This window comes from Oncorhynchus tshawytscha, linkage group LG24, assembly GCF_018296145.1.
Source record: "Oncorhynchus tshawytscha isolate Ot180627B linkage group LG24, Otsh_v2.0, whole genome shotgun sequence".
In the NCBI taxonomy this organism is placed as follows: domain Eukaryota; kingdom Metazoa; phylum Chordata; class Actinopteri; order Salmoniformes; family Salmonidae; genus Oncorhynchus; species Oncorhynchus tshawytscha.
Genome location: NC_056452.1, coordinates 14634164 through 14655770, shown reverse-complemented (window position 1 = coordinate 14655770; position 21607 = coordinate 14634164). Strand labels below are relative to the sequence as shown.

General features: G+C 39.3%; 1 protein-coding gene and 2 long non-coding RNA genes across 3 annotated transcripts; 2 read left to right on the top strand and 1 right to left on the bottom strand.

Annotated features, from left to right (window-relative positions):
• Positions 1-604: 604 nt before the first annotated feature.
• LOC112223643 lies at positions 605-21238 on the bottom strand. The gene is made up of 3 exons (XR_002949355.2): positions 21026-21238; positions 1251-1381; positions 605-1139 (listed from the first exon to the last, which is right to left on the bottom strand). It is a non-coding gene; the product is annotated as an uncharacterized LOC112223643 (long non-coding RNA).
• Positions 5548-8573, top strand: LOC112223644. The gene is made up of 5 exons (XR_002949356.2): positions 5548-6392; positions 7081-7119; positions 7419-7502; positions 7682-7778; positions 7911-8573. It is a non-coding gene; the product is annotated as an uncharacterized LOC112223644 (long non-coding RNA).
• On the top strand, positions 12946-18536 carry LOC112223642 (homeobox protein Dlx4b). The gene is made up of 3 exons (XM_024386734.2): positions 12946-13546; positions 14838-15031; positions 17806-18536. Exons 1-3 carry the CDS (start codon positions 13234-13236, stop codon positions 18052-18054), a joined length of 756 nt encoding a protein of 251 aa, XP_024242502.1. The 5' UTR covers positions 12946-13233; the 3' UTR covers positions 18055-18536.
• Positions 21239-21607: the final 369 nt, after the last annotated feature.

The following is a 21607-nucleotide window of genomic DNA, read 5'->3' as shown; positions in this document are numbered from 1 at the left end:
AATGCTACCTGTCCGAATGCATAGTGCCAAATGTAAAGTTTGGTGGAGGAGGAATAATGGACTGGGGCTGTTTTTCATGGTTTGGGCTAGGCCCCTTATTTCTAGTGAAGGGAAATCTTAACGCTACACCATACAATGACATTCTAGATGATTCTGTGCTTCCAACAGTTTGGGGAAGGCCTTTTCCTGTTTCAGCATGAAAATGCCCCTGTGCACAAAGCGAGGTCCATACAGAAATGGTTTGTCGAGATCGGTGTGGAAGAACTTGACTGGCCTCAACTCCATCGAACACCTATGGGATGAATTGGAAAGCCGAATGTGAGCCAGGCCTAATCGCCCAACATCAGTGCCTGACCTCACTACTGCTCTTATGGCTGGATTTCAAGCAAGTCCCTGCAGCAATGTTCCAAGATCTAGTGGAAAGCCTTCCCAGAAGAGTGGAGGCTGTTATAGCAGCAAAGGGGGGACCAACTCCATATTAATGCCCATGACTTTGGAATGAAATGTTCGACGAGCAGGTGTCCACATACTTTATGTCATTTTGTGGATATTGGCCATATACCACAAACCCCTGAGGTGTCTTATTGCTAGAAACTTGTTACAAATGTAATTAGAACAGTAAACATACATTTTTTGTCATACCCATGGTATACGGTCTGATATACCACAGCTTTCAGCCAATCAGCACTCAGGGTTCGAACCACCCAGTTTATAAAGGGAGGGATTTGACCCTGGGGCAGGCAGTTAGTCTTCATATCACATTGACTCTAAACACACAGATAGTAATACTGCATATAGCTACAGTAAGAAAGATTGAAACATGTAGAAGATCTTAAAGAGTTGTCTTGCTAGGCCACTGCATACATCGGTCTTAAACACAGGAAGTGGGAATTTCCAACGAAACTTGATTGAGCATAATTTCACATACTATAGTTCTGGATGGCTTGATAGAACTTCATGTATTTGAGGAACATACATTTTTTTCTGGTGCTATCATCCATCCCCATAACCAGCAGTCCTTGAGATGAGACAGGTTGACTTGTCCTGTCCTTGTCATCCAGACAGATGTCTTCCCCCATCTTCAAAGACCCCATCACCACAGACGCTTAAACCAACGCTTATGGAACCCCTACTGTGCCCTGTGGACCACAAAGGGGGGACGGTCACATTACCAGTAGCTAGCTAGGTAACCTCAGAAGGATAATCCGTGGACCTGGTAAACCGGTCTTAACAGAGCCTACTGTCTTTACCTGGCAACCTCAAGCCGCGCGGTATTGTCTGTTGATTGAGTCTGCACGTGTTCCCTCAGTCCAAAGTCCCCTGGGCCATTCATCGTTCTCCAGCTGGAGTGTGTTCATCTCCGTCTGTTGTCTCAACTGCTCTGTAACGAGGATACAAACAAGGGAGAATGGAAAATGGGGAAAGTTATGAAATACTTAGTGTTTTAGTGTACAGTATGCTCTGCTTGTGCTACCTAATACCAGTAGCTAAATACTGATATACTGATATAAACAGCTATAATGATATATAACGATTAGTTGAAAACGGTCTGTTGTCCTCTTTGTTTGCCTTCTCATTGTCCTGGAGGACTGGAATTCTTCACATGTATCTTGTAGGCTGCGTAGATGCCTCCTCGATGTCTATAAACAAACAGTTAAAAGACATGCCACCCTTCCTGCTGGCGTGACCTCAGCTGAACCACTTTGCAACCTCAGAGTCACAGAGCCTGGATTGATTCTCAGTTTCTCAGACAGACACCCCACTGATCCAAGCCAGACACCCAGGCCACCACCTCTCCTCCTTATATTAAAACATACCAGCCGCCACTGGCACGGGGCTGGATTTAAGATTTACAGTGGAAAAAGTGTTGAGCTGGTGTGTCTGGAATGTGTGTTGGATCTGGAGTTTTGCGAGGAGTGTGAGAAAACAACAGAGTGTTGTAAATACTGAGGGTAGTCCCAGCCCCAGATGTGATGCAGGCATCGAGAGAGATGGCTGCTGCAACCCAATCCAGTGCTAATGGTATCCCAATGGCAGTCCATCACCGCTCTCTCTCGCTTTCCAGCTCTTCCTCCTCTCTGTTTGGATTTACCGAGACAGACTTCTGACGCTCTGATTTATTACTTCTGATTCATAATTTGTCTTGATTTCACCTTTCTTTTGTATTTGTGGGGTTTATAAAGGCCCTATGATAACATAAAACAAATGACGTATTCGGAAAAATTCCAATTAATTTGCAATTCTCTGTAGCCTTATTTTACATCATTTAGGGTATTATCTCCCGGAAACCGGATTATCTATAGTGTGGCTATTCTATAATGCAATTAGTTATTTCATTATGGCTATTCAGTAGATTATAGATTTATTAGATTATGTGCATGCGTTTGTATATGCGCTTGTGTATTGTAGATGTTTGGCCTCAGCATGCCATTGTGCCTAACAGAATCCAGAAGGATATTCGGGTAGGCTATAAGCTCCGGGCCTTTACGCAGCCAATCAATTACAAATGTAAGTCCGTCAGTGGGGAGGTGCGTTGCTTAAGCGCTCTCCTCCCTCTGTTTTCTGGCAACAATTACTCCAATGATGAATTCAAAGGTTTGGCCAAAAACCAGACGCACATGTTTTTTTCCCAGTCACGTAGAGCGGTATTCAGCCACTCGTCAGTCAGTTAGGTTTGTAGGCTAATTATAGGTCTATTTCCCCCTCTTTCGCTCGATGCAGGTGCTTGGTCGGGGGTCCTGCTGTTGGTAGCGAGCTCCGAACCGAATCCGTCATGTTGCTGTGCGTATAATTATGCCATGCTAGGTCTATTTGGTCCAGGCCGCATGAGTTAGTCGTTCATGAACAATGGAAGGTTGATTTATTCGACTTCAACAGGTTACATTATTCCTTTTGGTCATAAATCTCAATAATGTAAAGTTTGAATCATTTAATTAATGAATTTAATCATAATATTCATTAATTTATTTTATTAATAATAGCTGGGTACGACTCCCTGATAAAATAAGGCTAAATCTTTTTATATATAATTGATTATTTGTAGATATATATATATATATATATCTACAAATAATCAATTTAATATAGCATATTTCTGTCTGGTTATGACTTTGTTTCTTTTTGAGATTATTTTCTGCATTTATTATTTTATCGTATGTTTCGTGTTGTATAAATGTAGATGTGTATATTATGCCTACAAAATAATAACGCTGTATCAAATTAAGGGGCAATAATTGCACTACTGGAACTACAATAAATCCTGAAATTATGTTTACATGTCTTTTCATTTGAACAGACATTTTACCTTAGTTTTGAGTGCACAAAAACTATATGAATGTGTGCTAATACACAAGTTCTACTGGTTATTACACAAGTTATAGGCTACTATCCCACTGGGCACATAAGTCAATTCAAAGTCTATTCCACGTTGGTTCAACATTTCATTGAAATTCCGTGGAAACACCGTTGATTCAACCAGTGTGTACCCAGTGGGATGTATACTTTATAGGAATACTTTTTATTAGTTGACCAATGTTTTCTTAAAACCATATATTTTCTAAAATAAATAAAAAGATTGTTTCCCATAAGCTTGGGCCACTTTTTCTTATTAGCCAAATAATAGTCATTTGAATTGATGTGTCCAATGAGTCATACTGTAGGTTGTAGTAACATGATATGAGTATGTTAAGTGTTACTTATAAATGGCTTAGGACTTTGAATGGCTCTGTAAGAGAGAAAGAACAATGCACACCAGAGAGATTCATTGTTCACAGCCCTCAAACAGCCTCAGAGGAAGGACCTTAGAGATAGATAGAGGATTCTAAGGCCCACAAGCCAGTTTTTGCATGGGCAGCGCCATTGGAGACTTTCACCATTTTGAAGTAGTTAACTTGGTGTGACTTCCTATGGGTTAAGGAAGGATGACATCATTTAAAAAAATGTAAATGTATTTTCACACACACTGGAAAGGCGTAGTGAAATGTGTTGTTTTTGTGCCTTGCTCAAGGACACATCAACACATTTTTCACCATGTCGGCTCACGTATTCAAACCAGCGACATTTCGCTTACTGGCCCAATGCTCTAAATGCTAGGCTACCTGCCAACCAACCAGGTAATCAGGAGGGATCAGCCAATGAAAACATTCCACAACTGCAGGTGGCAGTAAATCGCCAACCTTGGCTTTATAACTGTTCAGACAACACACTATGGGTAACAGTATGCACCCTTTCAGTTTGTTTATTAACTCATTGAAGTAGTAGAAGAAGAAAATGGACTACTTAAAAAATGGAGATGGTCTTAATGGCGCTGCCCATGCTCTCAGAGACACCATAATAGGACATATACATACACATGTCTATGGGAAGGACCCGTCAGAAACAACATGGCTGCACTGCTGGAATGACAGTGATGGGCTAAGCACACAGACATTAGTGTTGTTCTCAGTCAAGTGGTGCCAGAAGGAGAGATTATGGCATTCATCCTCTGTGGCATTAACTCTTCTTCTGTTTTGTTTTCTTTCCTTGGGCGAGAACATGAAAGGAAAATAGCAAATCCACCTGTCTACAGTGGTATGTGCACTGTAACATGTACTGTACAGTATGTCAAATAGTCCAGTTCTGTGATAGACGTTCTGATATCCCCGCCTCAAGTATAACTACAAAAACACAATATTACCTGTTAAAATTAAATCAAATATTTTCCATAGATTTTCTATAATTGCAAATGTATTTTGGGTGCCATTTAACCATATGAGAATATACAAAAACTCAAAAGCTTTTATTTTCCACAATTAATTAGCATTTCAACATCATGTGGAAAACTGATACAGGTGACGCGGATAATCTCCATTTTCTTTGTTGCTCTGATCGGATCCCATGCGTCCATGATGTTCTGTCAGGGGCAGTGGAGTGTCAGTCACTCTAACACCAACTAGGCCTCAGTCCTCTAACAGAGCCCTGCTTGTAAAACATGACGTGCCCACGGGGGAGATCAGAGCATTGCATGAGAACGCGCACTTGATTTTGTAAATGGGCACTGCTGTCACTATGTATCAGTGCAGCGTGATGGACGAAACGGACTGACACACACACCCATGCCCGTGCGCACCATGTGGGCTAGGAAGACGCCAGTGAGTCTGGGCCTTGCTCAGGAGTATTGTTATTAAAATGTTCCATTGCGTGTATTAAGACAGCCACAGCGAGGACACGTTCCAGTGCTATGACTGCAGGGCTCGCCTTTGTTCTTCTCCCCTAATGCAGACATAATTACAAGCCTTAAAGAGCGTCTACCTTTCCTTTTCTCTCTCTCACACGTCCGCCCCACACCCTGGCCCTCACCCTGCCAGATTACGACAGACATTCAGATCACGGTTTAGCCATTGATTGAGCAACTACGTGCCTTATAATCAGCGAGGTACATGTCCATAGGCCTTTATTTTCTGTTTCTGTTCATTGGGCCTATTGATTCATTCATGTGTCAAGCTGTCAGTTTCATGTGCAGGAGTTCCATATTAGTTGTTCTCCTGTTTAGAGAATCCAGAGTCTAGGAGTAACACATAGTCTAGGAGTAGCACATAGTCTAGGAGTAGCACATGCTCATCTACCTAATGTGTACTGATCCCACAGTCTATCATTGTCTAGCTATTGTTTTATGCTTGCACTATTTTAATTAACAGATTGAACAGATACTGTAGATAATTTGCCATGTTATTGCTCCATTTTAGTGATGCCACAGGTCATTCTCAGGTCAATTCACCAAGGTTTCCTATTCGGAGGCCTTGTGTGGAGCTATAGCAGTGCTCGGTAACAAAACCCCATGAATTTCAGCTTTGCTGTAATTTTTCTGACTTAAATTTTCCATGATTTAATTTGTGACTTTGTTCAGGCTGTTTGGCTGAAGGCTGTGTCAGAAGGAAAGGAGGAGACAAAGTCATTCCAGCCCTACCCCAGTGGTGGTGTACTCTACTCCAAGTAGGCCTAGGGAGGGATAGCACTGGGTAAGACATGGCCTAAATGAATGGGTCGTACACCAGCTTTACACTATATTTTACCAACACCCTTTGTTAACATTTTCACAATTGTTAAGTTCAGGTACAGTCCAAATTTAAACTTTTAGTTTTGCTGGATTGAAAAAATATATACACCTCTCATCAACAGAGATTTAAAAAAAAAACATTGATGAAGCATGTGTTGTAATTTTAACATTGTAAATCTCTCTCGGACAAGGTGACTTTTGGCAATATATTCGCCTGTATTTACCCCCCAAAAAGTATATGCTAATTAGCCACTAATGTGGCTATCATACAAAACTACAGTACACACGCCTGTCACAAGCTTCACGTCAATCACCAGGGCCATGATGATCTAGACGAAACTACAGAATAGAGGCAAAGGTAAGGATATCTGGATTAACCTTGTAATGTTAGCCAAATTTGTTCATGAATAAATGGGCTAATTTTGTTTAATTTGACAATTCTGTGAACTGTCTTGGGCAAGTTTAGAAATGTACACAATACCTGTTATCTAGCTCAGTCGTTCCCAAACTGTGGTGCGAGGGGTCGGCAGGGGGGCCTTGGGGAACTCAGTCCGGCTTTAAACTCGCTCTTGAAAGTTGTAATAGTAGAATGCACAAGGTGCAATTTCGGAATTGGGTAGTGCATCGTCAGTTCATTGCATACCTTAAAGAGCTATTTATAACTTGTCAGAAATGTCTAGATCAACTAGCCCATGTCAGCTAACGTTTTTTTTTTTTTTTTTTGCCCAGAGATATTGTTGTCATTTTTTAGTCACTCAAATATCACATGAATACACATAAGACATGGCAATATGTATAGAATTGCAAGAAAATGTACTTTAAAACTGCAACATTTCCTTTGTCCTCGATGACAAAATGTGTTGAACTGCAAGATATAAGCTTTAAACCTGAAAGAAAAACTGAACAATTTGTGTCATGGACAGTGCTTGCCCACCTAGAATTAGGGGTTAAATTAATTGGTATTCACACATTTGTTTTTGAGGTAGAATTGCTGTCATGTTATTGATTCCACATTACAAACCTTATTTGCTCCTTCTCTCTTCCAGAACCAATGGGTGTGCCGAGTCTTATCACCTCTCAACTAGGTAAGCTGTTTCAACCTGGAACACTATTCTCCTGCTTTGGTCTGTTTCAGTCATTGCAAGAAGTCCTGAAGATCAGAAGTGTGTGAAGGGTTTTGTCCCAGTCCAGCTCTAACACATGACTTAAATAATCAACTTAATGAATCACAATGATAGGCTATGATTTGTTATCAGGTATGAGCTGGGCTGGAACAAAAGCTTAAACACACTCCTGACATTCAGATCTGCATCTAGGGGAGTATTAGATTGTATTGACATACAATGCATGCTCCACTCACAAGTTGAAATTGAACTTGTTCAAGGCGGCGGCTGCTAAGAAGAAGGGAGCAACAGGCCAGAAGACTGCAGCCAAGGCAGCACTGGTCCACACCTTCCCTGTCTGTCGGGTCAGTGAGTAATATTGATTGGCACTGTATGTGCCTTTAGACTATTGTACTGGCCTGTGTGGTACAGTCTTTCATATGTGTAGCAGTTTGTCGCATTGTATTGCTTAGCGTATTAATTGTGTCAACTTTAAATGTAATCTAAACCACAGGTTGATCATGTCCTCCATTGACCTTTATAGATGCAGACCCCAAAGATATTCAAGCAGCATTTTGAGAGCAAGCGTCCCAAGTCTCCAATGGTCGTTTTACTGGTTGATGTGCAGGCCTACAGCTGCGGTAAGACTCATTCGCACACAGTATAGTGTAAACCACCATGCTGTCAGCGAAATGCTGTCCTCACTGTTTAAATTGTATTGTGTATGTCTCAATGCTCTGATCACTCATCGTCTTTGATGTTGTGATTCACAGACACACGATGACCACGATTTTAATGCTGTCAACTGAGACGGAATGACGTCAAGGGACACACGCTGAGACCCTGAGTATGACTGGACATGGGAGGGCCAGATATTTGTGACAATGATCTAAAATGGGTGCAGAAGCACACCAGAACCCTATTTTATGTTTATGTTATGGCCAACCACCCCTTTAGCTACCCCTTATTCCACACCAGGGGCGCAACTTTCACTGGAGACGGGGGGGGGGGACATGCCTGGGAGCAGGCATGTTTCCTTCAGTTGTTCTTCTCCTGATTTGATAACATCTAGACTCAGTTACACGCTTCTAAGTGTTGTGGTGTGCTGTTTTTGCTACCTTTTTTTCCACCTGTGTAGTGCTGTCCTCCTGCTTATTCTGGGGTTCAGACTGTATGCAGCGGTAAATGTGCTGCTTATAATTGGCAGCAGCAACATGGACCTAAATTGACAAGAAGGGTGTTGATATAGCTGCATATAGGCATGGCATCCTTGTTTAAAATCTGCTAAGTGTGCATTTCTGTTTCTCATTCTTCTGGAGTTGACCCAGTATTTTGTATTAAACCTACCTTAACACATCCAGTTGATTGTCCACTTGTAACTCACACAACAAAAATCAAGATATGCTGTTTTACATGTGTTATTTGTGCTGGTCTAATTCATGTCATGGAAAAGCAGAAGAATCTGTGCTCTCTTAGATAGTCGGCTAATAATAGTTAATATGACGCTCTTCAATGTCCCAGGTTTGTGGCATTGACAAAGAAATTGTTTCATCTTTACTTCACGTCAGATGTTTATATGTTAATGTATATTAGATTTGAAAATAAAAGAGAGCCGCACACTCTAGGAGCTCAGATGCAAAAATGTAATTACCAACGTTTCGACAGCCAAGCTGTCTTCATCAGGGTATATCATCTTCATCGGGGTATTAGATTTAAAATATTTATTTAAAACAATGCAATTGTTGGAGTTCATGTGTTTGATGTGATTGATGGATGACGAGGTTCATTCTTATTCAATTATTCAGTTCAATTTATGAATAAGGAGACATTCTTCAATGAGTTCATCTCTGGCTTTGAATCTGCAGCAGAATAAGTTGCTGATTAAATTGGTTTAATACAGCAATGCATTCTGACACCATGAATTGAAATAGATTTCACCTCTTTCCTATAGTTGGCAGAAATGGTATAGGATTAAATATTAGACCTCCACTAGCTGAAGGAGAAGAGAATCTGATAAAATAAGGGCATGTTGCTAATATCATCTATGTAGGTAGCTAGTTAGCTAGCTAGCTTCTTTGCAGAAAACTAGACTATTCATTGTAAATATCTGACTGATACAGGTATTCTGTACAAGACATAAAACCAAATAGATAAATAAGCCAACAAATACGAGTTAAATTAAATTAAATATGGAACAGTACATTAAAATGTTTAAAATATATTTAGTTTTGGATCAAGGCAACTAGTAGCTAGCTAGCTGACAGCAAATGTGTCATGTGGGAGCTTGCAAGGATTTGTAGTCTTGCATGATGTCTACTTTGATGCTAATTAGCATTTTCGAGGTTGAGAGCAAATAGAGCTGACAATATTGATAAAGTTCACCTTGCCCGGGAAAGCCTACACAAAACACGGACCTTGTTTGAAGTGGTTCTAAAATTACCTATAGGAAAAATGAATGGTGACAAAACGATTGGCACCATCTCCATGTTTGACTGCTAGATTGTATGAGTATGACAACAACACTGTGGTACTCTATTAGTCTATGTCATGTTTGGTAATATGTTAGATATGTTGTGTATGTTTGTTAAAGCAATGTTGAGATCACACAAAAATGTTTACAGACAGACATCATTATTTTATTCCTTAATATAGTATTGGGGCCAAGCAAAGAAAAAATACAACAAATCATGTGTGTCTACTTAGATCATTATTTAATTTTTTAATTGCGTGACAATAGGCTACTTAAAGAATCTGGAAATTTTGAGAATAAAGTAGAAAAGTTATATAGAGAAAGTCAGAATTTCCCAAATAAAGTCAAAATTGTGAGAATAAAGTCGGTTATATTTCAAGATTCAAGTAGGAAATGTTGGTTAATTGCTTGCATCCCTGGCTGCATTATATGACCTGGCTCTAGTAAGAAGGAAATCTTTGCTCTTTTAACACAAAATAACCATATTATTATAAGTATTAGGATGAAGATGTTATGCTGCAGATTGGGTCTTTTCAGGAGGGACCACACAGACTTGGATGTCGTTTTGGCGTTTGTGCAAAGTGAAATCAACACTAAAGTACGAAATACATATTAGGAACTTAATCATTCCTACTCTTCAGACCTCACCCCTCCCCTAGTCAAGTATCAAACCTGCGCTAGTCAAGTATCACTACTCCTTTTCAACCATCACCACTCCCTTAGTCAAGTACAACATTGTAATGGGGTTAGCCCAGATCCAGGAAGTGAAGTGGTTGTGTTTACATGTGGCGAGTTGAGTGCCAATGACATCCATATTAACTAACAACAGTGTCATTGAAATGAATGTAATCATGGCTAATTATGACGATGACCATTCATAATTGCCAGCTACATTTTCCCAGTCTTGTACCTCCACGTGTTGTTGTTATTGTTGTTGTCGGCTCTTATGTTGTTATTGTTGTTGTCGGCTCTTAGCATGCATTTCGGCCAATGGAGAAGCTCATTATTGTGAATAAATTAGTGCAAGGGTGGGCGGTGAGAAGGATAACTGACGCTTGATGAGAGCAGGCATGATAACTGACCAATGCAGAAGTGAGGAGGTTTGAAGAGGAGTGGTGACGCTTGACTAGTGCAGGATAATGCTTGACTAAGTGAGGAGGTGAGGTCTGAAGGGAAGGAATGACCGAATCCTAACATGTATCCCGTACATCTCTGCACTGTGCTCCGTACTGATTTCAGCTGTCGCATGGCATTATGGATGAGAAAAATATCCTGCTGTACGCTACTAAAAATCTAAAAAGTTTTTGACTTTATTCTCGAAATATTATTTCTACTTCATTCTCGGAATTGAATTTCGATTTTATTCTGGAAATATTGCGACTTTCTACTGGAAATGTAGTAACTTTCGAAATTTAATTTTGACTTTATTTTCAGAAATGAATAAAGGAGACACCCTTTATTTTGGAAGTATTTTGAGTTTTTGAAATACTACATTGCAAAACCCCTCAAAAAAGTCGAAGTACCACACAGCACGTTTTTCCCCTTCTCTTCACCTGGCACTTAAAGGCTACTCTTCCATACCAATAACTTATGAAAGTAATTCCATAATAATGTCAAGATTATACAAAATAACCTATAAGCTTCTTTCCAATGGATTTCAGTGTTGGCTCAGTAAAGGGTAGGATAATCTTGGCACTTGATAAAAGGGTGCAAAACGTATCCTTAATGACACGCGTTGCCTCTCATTAACAGCGTTAACAACGGTTAACAGTGGTTAGCAGCGAGTGGGCCTTTACCTTGTAGGCAACATAGGCCTACTGAGCCAAACGGTTTTTATGATGGTTAATATCTAGGCCTAATGATGAAATTTGTGCATGCATCACGGTGCTGTCAAGTTGCGAGCTTTGCTGTGAGAGATGACAGAGGGACGTTCTGGGATATTTTATTCTTCCGCCACCATGATGCTATCATGCTGACAACATTATGAATAGGAGGACAAAACATAGCCTATAGGTAAATCTAGCCTATGGATAGGAGGTAACTAGGCGATTTTCAATGTCACCTTGATGTGCATGAAAGGCTTTGCTAATACATAAGTTGGTTTTCAAACTTTAACTGGCGCCACGGTGAGAATTCCAGCGGACTGACATATTCAAAGAGCTGTCAAACTGCTGAGATGGGATTAAGAAGATGGTTTGCCTAGGGGGCAGGTAAATTCACCAGGATCAGATATTTATATCGTTCATTCGATTGAGTTTGAATTGGTCGTTCTTATTGGAATTATATCCTTTAAAAAAAACAGGTATTGGCCTCTTAGGATAACATTTCCATGACTCAATATTATAGTTATAACGTTTATTATTAGGGGTTATTTATAGCCAACTGTTGGTTATAATTTCGTAAAATACAGGATAACGAACCATACCGTGAAATATGGTTGATAACGCATGTGCCATTTTATATTATTAAGATCAACAATGCACCTGCGATGTTTTCATTAACATGTTAAAACTGTCTATACTTGTTTTAAATAGCCCATGGTTTAGGTTTATAATTTGACTGCCAGAAAGTTTTTTAAATTTAATGTCTATAGCCTACATGGAAAATGCAAATTCCCATTGCAGGCCTGTAATGTCAAAATAAAAAAAAACAAATAGCCTATATCTGCATCTACTCGAATGAGAGTAAAATATAAATATCCCTAGGCCTATACTACTCGTTGTTTTTGGTGTTTTTGGTGTTGCAGTTTGCGGGCTTTACGCCTATTGGCAACAAGTGACCCCTCAAACCCAAAATCCCTGCTTGTCTCAGGGCCCGCATGAACCAACTTCATTAGGTGTCCATTTTCAATTATACTTCTAAAACTTTGTGCTGTTTATGCATTGAACAGTTTTGGAAGCCTAATCTAAACCAATCGTATAACAAAGAATGGCTAATTACACATAATTTTACATAGGAGGTCACCTAATTGATTTACAAAACATATATTATTGCAAACCATTTTTCATGAAAACTATGCGATTAATAAATAGCATTTCCACTTTGAGTTTACATGGAACGGACCTTTTACGGTAAAAATGGTTCTAAATGCCAATTAGGCTATATTTAAATGATTCATTAAATATCATTCTGAACTTTCTGTTTAAAATAAGTTGTTTGTTATGTTATGTAAATCAAGCCACGCACAGTGCATAAAATATTGTTTATCAAATCGTTTAAGTGACATTACATCCGTAGCTGAAGGAGTGCATTCAAAAACATATGTTAATGAACTTAATGAGTTTTTCCCGCATGCTCGAGTGACATCGTAGGTGCTCCAGACCAATCAGAGCGCGCGCTGATGGAAGGTAGTGGGTTTGAGGCACACCGGGTCTACATGCAGGAGGTGTCTGGAGAATATTGTGAGGTGTAACCTACAAATGATGTGAAGAAGGATTGCCTTTTATTTCGTTTTTATTTCGTTTCACAGAGCCCTGGATATAAATTTTCTTCGTTTGGAATACATTTTTAATACAGTCAATGTTATTGACTTGATGTTGGATCCAGTTAAACTTTTCTTCGCTATCCGACATTGCTCAATGCATTCCTCTTTAGACCGACGGTTTTATGGACTTCTGTATTAGCTAATGATGTCGATGGGTTTCATGCCTGATCGTTTGAATGCTTCAGACCCCTCCAAATCTGCATTTTTAGAGTTTGGGTACGAGCACCCTGCGCACCAGCAGCATTCCCAAGGAATCTCTCACATCTACCCCGTTAATGGCTTACATTCTGCCGGACATTCTCAACACGGTAGTCCCTTCTCTCCCAGCGCGTCCTCTTATGGCCGCTCCCTGGGCTACGCCTACCCCAGCGCGGTGAACACTCATCCCCCAAGTGCCTACATGCCCTACCAGCACAACAATCACAGTTTGGCGCACTCCAGATTAGAGGAGACAGGTACGTGTAACATCAATATCTGCTTGTTCGTCATAGGCCTATAACATGTTTTGTCTACAACGCCAGTGTGCAAATGCTGCGCGTGCAATTTTCCGGTTAACGGTAAAAGGAGTATGGATTGTATGGAACTGTTCTTTAAAATGTATTGAAATTGTAGGCTGCATATTTTCAGACAATTCTTTGTAGGCTACGGTAGGCCTATAGCCTATAGCCGGTAGGCCTATAGCCTACCCCAGATGTAGGTCCTACGTACATTATAAAGCTGTGAGTCTGTACATATTTGAAGTTTACAAAAATGGCAGACTGTCCTAATCAAAGTTGGGTTAAAAGGCAATACATTTAAAAAGCTATTTACAGTCAGTGTTACGGTAATCAAAATGTTTTCGAAATGTAAATGCATTTCAGGCATTTGGGGTTGTCTTTAGGCCTACTACTAATGTTCCATAATGAACACAGATGGTGTCATTAATTTTATTGACCATAATTTTCTGCGGGTTAGCCCGATTATGCATGAGTTGCAATAGCTCAGAAACAGACGTCCGTTTTTACTTACATTATTAGTCCAGATTAACAAAACAATTCCCGAAAAAAATAACCCTTTCATCTATGCCCAGCACTATGGGGTTGGTCTTTATTTAACACTTAAAAACTATTTATTCTATGTCAGTGGCCTTTGTAGTTTATATTTGTATTGCCTGTATACTGTTAAACGTACTGTTAAACGCTGGCGTTTTCATTAAATAGCCTACCTGACATTTGGGCATGCAGCCAGGATTCCAGGCCGTGAATTTCTGTGTTGATAGAAATTGTGTGCAGCGAATAGGCTTAGAACAAAATATAACAATATATTACATTTAATCTATTCTGAAACCACATAGGTTTCCTGATGTGCAGGTGGGCCTTTATATCTTACCCAGAGATAGGCCTTATCATGAAGTTGTTTGTAAGGCTATAGGCAATGGGTTTGGCTAGGCCTACATTTGAAATTGACCATTTCTGACTAGACTAGGCTATATAAACAAACATCTGAGTCCCTGGGATATAAATATATGTCTTCCTCATTATATGTTTGAAATATAGCCTGTATCTAATTTTATGATTATACGAGTTGGCTTTCTGTCGCAGTCGAAAGGAAGTTCAAGCGTGCGATAACAACTCTCCTGTAAATCGTTTCTTCTGCGCTGATGTAAAGTGGAAAGTTGTAAATCAAAGTGAGTAGGCTACGACAGACTAGGTCCTACTAGGCTACTCTTCAGTGCAGCTAGACTGAAATTTTCTTTTCTATCCACAGACCATGAGAAGTCTACAGTGATTGAGAATGGGGAAATTCGCCTGAATGGTAAAGGAAAGAAAATACGCAAACCTCGGACCATCTACTCCAGTCTGCAGCTACAGGCGCTCCACCAGAGGTTTCAGCAGACACAATACCTGGCCTTACCCGAGCGCGCGGATTTGGCGGCAAAATTAGGGCTGACCCAAACACAGGTGGGCTAAATTAAACGCCGTAGTCAACATCAAGAGTAGGACATTTGCTTTTAAAACGATATCTTATTTCAGTAGGCTAATTACCAAATTAGAATAAATTTGTTTTGCAGTGTTTTATTTCCAGGCCATCCTTACCTTCAGGCCTTGTGTTTTTATTTATTATTTATTTAACCTTTATTTCATATGGAAAGTCAGTTAAGAACAAATTCTTATTTACAATAACAGCCTGCCAAAAGGCAAAAGACCTCCTGCGGGGACGGGGGCTGGGATAAAAAACAAAAAACAAAAAAACATAAATATAGGACAAAACACACATCACGACAAGAGAGACAACACAATACTGCATAAAGAGATAGCATGGTAGCAACACAACATGGTAGCAGCACAAAACATGGTACAAACATTATTGGGCACAGACAACAGCACAATGGGCAAGAAGGTAGAGACAACAATACATCACGCAAAGCACCCACAACTGTCAGTAAGAGTGTCCATGATTGAGTCTTTGAATGAAGAGATAAAACTGTCCCGTTTGAGTGTTTGTTGCAGCTCGTTCCAGTCGCTAGCTGCAGCGAACTGAAAAGAGGAGCGACCCAGGGATATATGTGCTTTGGGGACCTTTAACAGAATGTGACTGGCAGAACGGGTGTTGTATGTTGAGGATGAGAACTGCAGTAGATATCTCAGATAGGGGGGAGTGAGGCCTAAGAGGGTTTTATAAATAAGCATAAACCAGTGAGTCTTGCGACGGGTATACAGAGATGACAAGTTTACAGAGGAGTATAGAGTGCAGTGATGTGTCCTATAAGGAGCATTGGTGACAATTCTGATGGCCGAATGGCAAAGATCATCTAGCCCTTCGAGAGCACCCTTACCTGCTGATCTATAAATTATGGCTTCAGCCTAATCTACATTTTATTAAGTAGGCCTAACAAACCAAATGGTTTTTATCAATTAAAGTGCAGTGCCGACAAGCTATAGGTACCAAAGACCTTGTAAATAGTTTTTAAATAAAACATGTATTTGTTTAACTTTTTCCTTATTAATTTCAATCTTGGAATATCCATTGTTCAAATTTGCTTCAAATAAAATCAAAGATCTAAAACCCTCACATACTTTAACTATGCTGCGAGGCTAGACTATACGTACATTTGTGCACATATTCAATTAATATCCTTGTTGACAGAATTAACAGAGAATGAAATATTATGCAAAGCTGTCTAAAATCATTATGACAAAATGTCTCAGAAATGTTGACATTAAACCTTACAGACAGGTTAACTTTTGAAAATGTAACACTAATACTTCCACAAGTTCATGTTTGTGGTTGATTGAAGAAAAACACAAAACAACCTTTCCCTTGGTTGAATGGGGATGGGGGTTAAGATGGATCACGGATCCGTGGGTAATTATTGCGGCTTTCTCCACTGCAAGACCAAATTAAACGGCTAATTGGAGAGCTTTGCTGCGTCAATCTCTTAATGCAGCTTTATTCTCTACACATATTCCTAGTCTTATATTACCATTGTGGCTAAAACCTTCCATGAGAGCTGTCTGTGGCTTTTAGCAAATATAACTCAAATTGCAATATTGCGTCTACAAATTGGTCTCATAGAGTATCAGCACGACATAAATACATTTTGCCACTCTAAAGTGTAGGCCTGTGTGTTGCCTTTCTAAACAACAGTGTCTCGCAATGTTTTTCTACAATTACCACCAATATTTTCTTTAAACTAATGCTAAAACACACTTACATACGTTTCCGCAGAAATGCATATACAGTAGTACAATGAGGGCAGTGGGCACATACACACACGGACATTTGTTGGCATTATTCATTTATGTCAGGTGAAATTATGACATCTAAGGAGGAAGTCATGGCAACCATTTCCCTTGGATCGGTAAACATAATGGAAGGCACATAAAACAGGTGGTGAGCATAATGTTTTCCGTCCAACATCTCACCATGCACATCTGTCTCTTATGGAATCAATCTTCAAGCCTTAAAACATTGTTTTGCTCAATATATTTTATAGGCCAATCTTCTCTTCCAGATCTAAATCAATAGCGTTTATGTGTAAAAAAATAAATAATAAAAAGATAGGCAATCCCAGGTTGGCTGAATTAAGCTGTCATTCAAAATCTCTGAAACACACCATCCTATCTGGGTCTGATTTGGATTTGTGTCCTGTTGCCATGTTTGCGAATGGTTTGACCACCTCGGGCTCTGTGGCTTTTTATTAATATTTTATACCGTCGTAAAATCGATCAAAATTGCATGTTGTTCTGACTCAGCACAATAAATAGAAATGCAACTGACGTCCCTCCGTTTTACAGTGCTGTATTAAAGCTCTTCAGTGGCTTTTTTAAATTTACTATATTTTTAGCATGGGATTGTTGTTGTCAGACTCATCCATCATTGGCCTCATAAAATGTTGAACAATGGGGGTGCTGGCATTTAATGAACTAGTGAAGTGTCGCTCATCCATTTAGCTGAATTGCAAAATGTGTTTAAATTATAAGACGTTTCAAGAACGAATGCCATCTTGAAACCGGGCCATTTTCCTTTCAAGTTATTATGGCCCAAATGTCAATGTAATTTCGAAGTGATAAAATGTGAATATAAATATAACAAGTGCCCTTCAAATGAAAATACTTTCTATTGTGAAGAGAATTGTTTAATGATTGCGGTGGTGGTGGCAGTGGAGTGTGATAGCGTAGGCTGTAAAGTGCGGCTTCGCCCTCATATTTTATTTTATTTTTTCTCATTTTAGGTGAAAATATGGTTTCAAAACAAGCGCTCGAAATATAAGAAAATAATGAAGCACGGCAGCGGACCGGAGGGTGAACATCTCCACAGTACGTCATCTATCTCTCCCTGTTCACCCGGCATGCCCCAACTTTGGGAGGTGTCAATGGCAAACAAAGGGACCCCTATGCACCCCAACAATTACATGAACAATTTTGGTCACTGGTACCCAAACCATCACCAGGATCCTATGTGCAGACCTCAAATGTTATGAGCGAACCATCTTAACACATTGCGCGGTGCTGTAAAACACCACACACACAGCCATTTTGAACATTTTAAAGGCCTAAAGGCCTATAGGCTGCCTATACCCAAACGCAAACGTGTTTCGTCTATCAAGTTTGAATTGTGTGTATACGTGTGTTAAATGGAAATTGTATTTTTTTTTTCTTTTATTGCAGTGTATGTTTTTGGATGAAGATTTGTTATGTAGGCCTATGGTTATTTCGTATGTGTCCACTTTACGCACTGTTCTTTAGATTGGAACGGCTTTGGTGAGAATTGTGCTGGCAGGTGGAAACATGTGTATGATTTGATTCCAGCAGGGTACATGCACCTGAATATGTGTGTCGACTGGTTATGACCGTTTTATTGATGTGATTAACAGGAGTGCCCCAGTCCACGTTTGGATCGCTAGTCTCAGCAATTATGAACTCATTATGCATAATAAATGTCAGATTTGTTTGATAAAAACTGTATTGATTCACCGCGTCAATTTTTCTGAAGGTGTCAATAGTTTTTGATCATTTTAACGTGCTTTGTGTGACATATATAGCCTGTTTGCAATACACCTCAAATTAAATGATGTATGGTGAAAATCTTATAATGCAAACCTATGAAAATATGTAATTTAGTCAAATGCACGAGTATAATCACTACGATATTACAGTTATTATAAAACCGCAGGCCAAGGTGGAGTAATAGCATACTAAATAGCATACTAATACTAAATAGTTTACTTCTGCCGTGACATTGTCTTGGCAACGCCGTGACCAGGAGTTGAACTGAGGTTGCTGTGGTCACAAAACAAAGTACTAACCACTATACGATCACCGCGAGCTACCAGGGCTGGTACGTCTGCAGGAGATAGTGGGCTTTTAACTCCAGCCTGCAGTGACGTGGACAAGCATGTAAATAACAGCAGCTGTTCGAGTCAAGTTGGAATGATTCTGTCTTGATATTCTATCGAAAATCTACTCTTTGCATAGTAGCATATCTTTCTTAACACTATAGAACCCAAAATGTCTTCATTTGGTAGAGTATTCGAAATACAGTATGATTACACGCGTGGTTAGGCCCATAGGCCTACCCGTCAATAACGACATAAGGGCTAGACTTCTTTCAGATTAGTTACGCCTACAATATTGGAAGCCATATTCAAAATTGGAAGCCAAGTTCAGTATAATGTATTATGTTCGATTTTTATTTTATTGACATTATGAATATGACAAGAGCCGTGGCATTGGTCTTTAATCTGAATTGCACATTGTCTATCAACAATTCGAATATCAAATATTCGTTTTTATACCTCATAAATTCATAATTGTGTTTCTTATTAATGTAGATTATGCTTGTTTTGCTTGCACGGAATTTAAAATGCGAGCCCCTCTCGGTACAATTAAGGAGGTCAAAGCTTTACTCTCAGAACATCTGGATGAGTGTGAAATCGTCAGTGCTTCGTTGAATGGACACACCTATTAAGGTCATTTCGACAGTGCTTGTTGAATAAAGCTTTCATTCGTGCGGGATAATTACCAGCTATTCAAAGTCTACAAAATAGCTCTCATCATAAGTGGAAGAAAGGACGAAAGTCCACGACGAGAAATAGGCCTTGTCCTAGAGTGGGGACATGGAACATTTACCACCATTGGCACGAGACAGGTGTTCGGCTATACCAGCAGGACCGTGCTAACATGTCACATTAGATGTTTTCTTAATTGATTATGAATAGTAATTAGCCGACATAGTCATGACACCAGTAAATACAACTTTTCCAATAAGGTGAGGACATTTTCACGTAGCCTACGAGAAAATAGACAATTGAAGCATGCTCATTCAATTACAATGGAGGGGGAATCTTTTTCTGCATATTTTTGTTTACACCGTGAAATTATAAGAGAACCCTTCCGGTTTTGCAAGGGACGTACAAGGATATTAGGTTTTCCTCACTTTTTGCCCTGTTTTCCTTTTTGTATAACAAAAGAAGACGTATTGAATAGACGGGAGCAGGCATTGCCACATTTATAACGGAAGTTTCCCCCTCTGCCTCTCTCTGGTTAAATCCAGGAAGAAAACTGTCTTTATCATAATACAATGATAAAATAGTGCATCATTCTATCACGAAGCAGTGGCTGATTAATAGTACTTTGTACTGATTTGTACATTCTGGCGTTTAAACTGTTTAAACATCGGGAACAAGCTATTTATATTGATTCAAACAGTATCCACTGGAGCGAACTGATGTTAATTCAGTATGGTGCAGATTGCGTCGTGGTGAGCTTGATTAATGATATCGAATGCATACGTTTTGGAAGCAAATAAGTATTTTCTTATTTTTCACTCATCACCTCTTGTTTTCAGGGTCTTGTCAAAAATAACGTCAGCTATGTAAAGTCCATCATGAACATTTTAATTTAATTGTAGCATAAAAATGTAAGATTACTGAATTAATAATGGCATTCAGGGTTGTTTTTATTCTAACAATATCATATGGTGGTTGTTTTTCAGCGTTTTTTGTTGTTGTTGATAGGTATAAGATAAAATAGCTTGTCGAGTCACTTTGAATGTGATGTCATTTTGGGGCCAAGGCAACGATGACCTTCTGTGACCTTGTTCAGTTCACAGAACACGGCATACTTGAATCATCCTTTAAAGGTTATATGTAAATTAACAATATTGCTCAATTATTAATACAACATTTGATTAAATACAAAACGATTTGTTTGCAGAGATTTTTATGAATACGTTTTGAATAACTTTTGTTTTTAGTCTTAAACTTCATTTTCCTTAATTGTAAGATTTTAATTTTAGCACTATTGGAATCCAATGCTTGATTATAGTTAGTTTTGAACAAACAATATGGAAATATAGAAATATAATAACACAGGATGAAACACTGACTTGCTGTTAATTTCCTCAAACTCATACCACCACTGCCTCAGCGATTATTATAGACATAGACTTACCTTTCACAGGGGTCTCCCGATGCCATACAGTAGAAAAAGGGGGAAAAAACAAATAGCCTTATGTTCCCCCTCCTGCAACAAGAGGAAGAGAACTATTGTGTTTCATTTAAATTTCCTCGCCCTGCATTCTTTCTTTATATACACCCCACTTTCCCTTTATCCGTGTGCCCTGGGTAGAAGAAGAGGAGGCAAAGTGTTGCTGAATGAAGTGACGGGGCACCAGACAAAATTATAGGCAATTTCACATCTCAAGATTAGAATAATGGGTGCTCAAATTGGACAGACAGAGTAGGGCCTTTCAAACAGGGCAATTATCAGGCAGATTCAAGGGAGACTCAAAAGACTGTTCATGCGAATGACATTGTAGGTTACAGAAGGGGAAGGGAGAGTGGGAGATGGGTGATGATATGGATAAAATAAGTTATAATGGATCAAAGGCCTGGCTGGCTTATCAGGATCGGAGGTTGCACTGTAAACGCCAATGTGCTGTCATTACTCAAAACTTTTTATGATACCCCTTGCACTTATATCTGAGTACAGTTACATAAACTTTAAAAAAAAACTCAAACCATAGTCACTGTG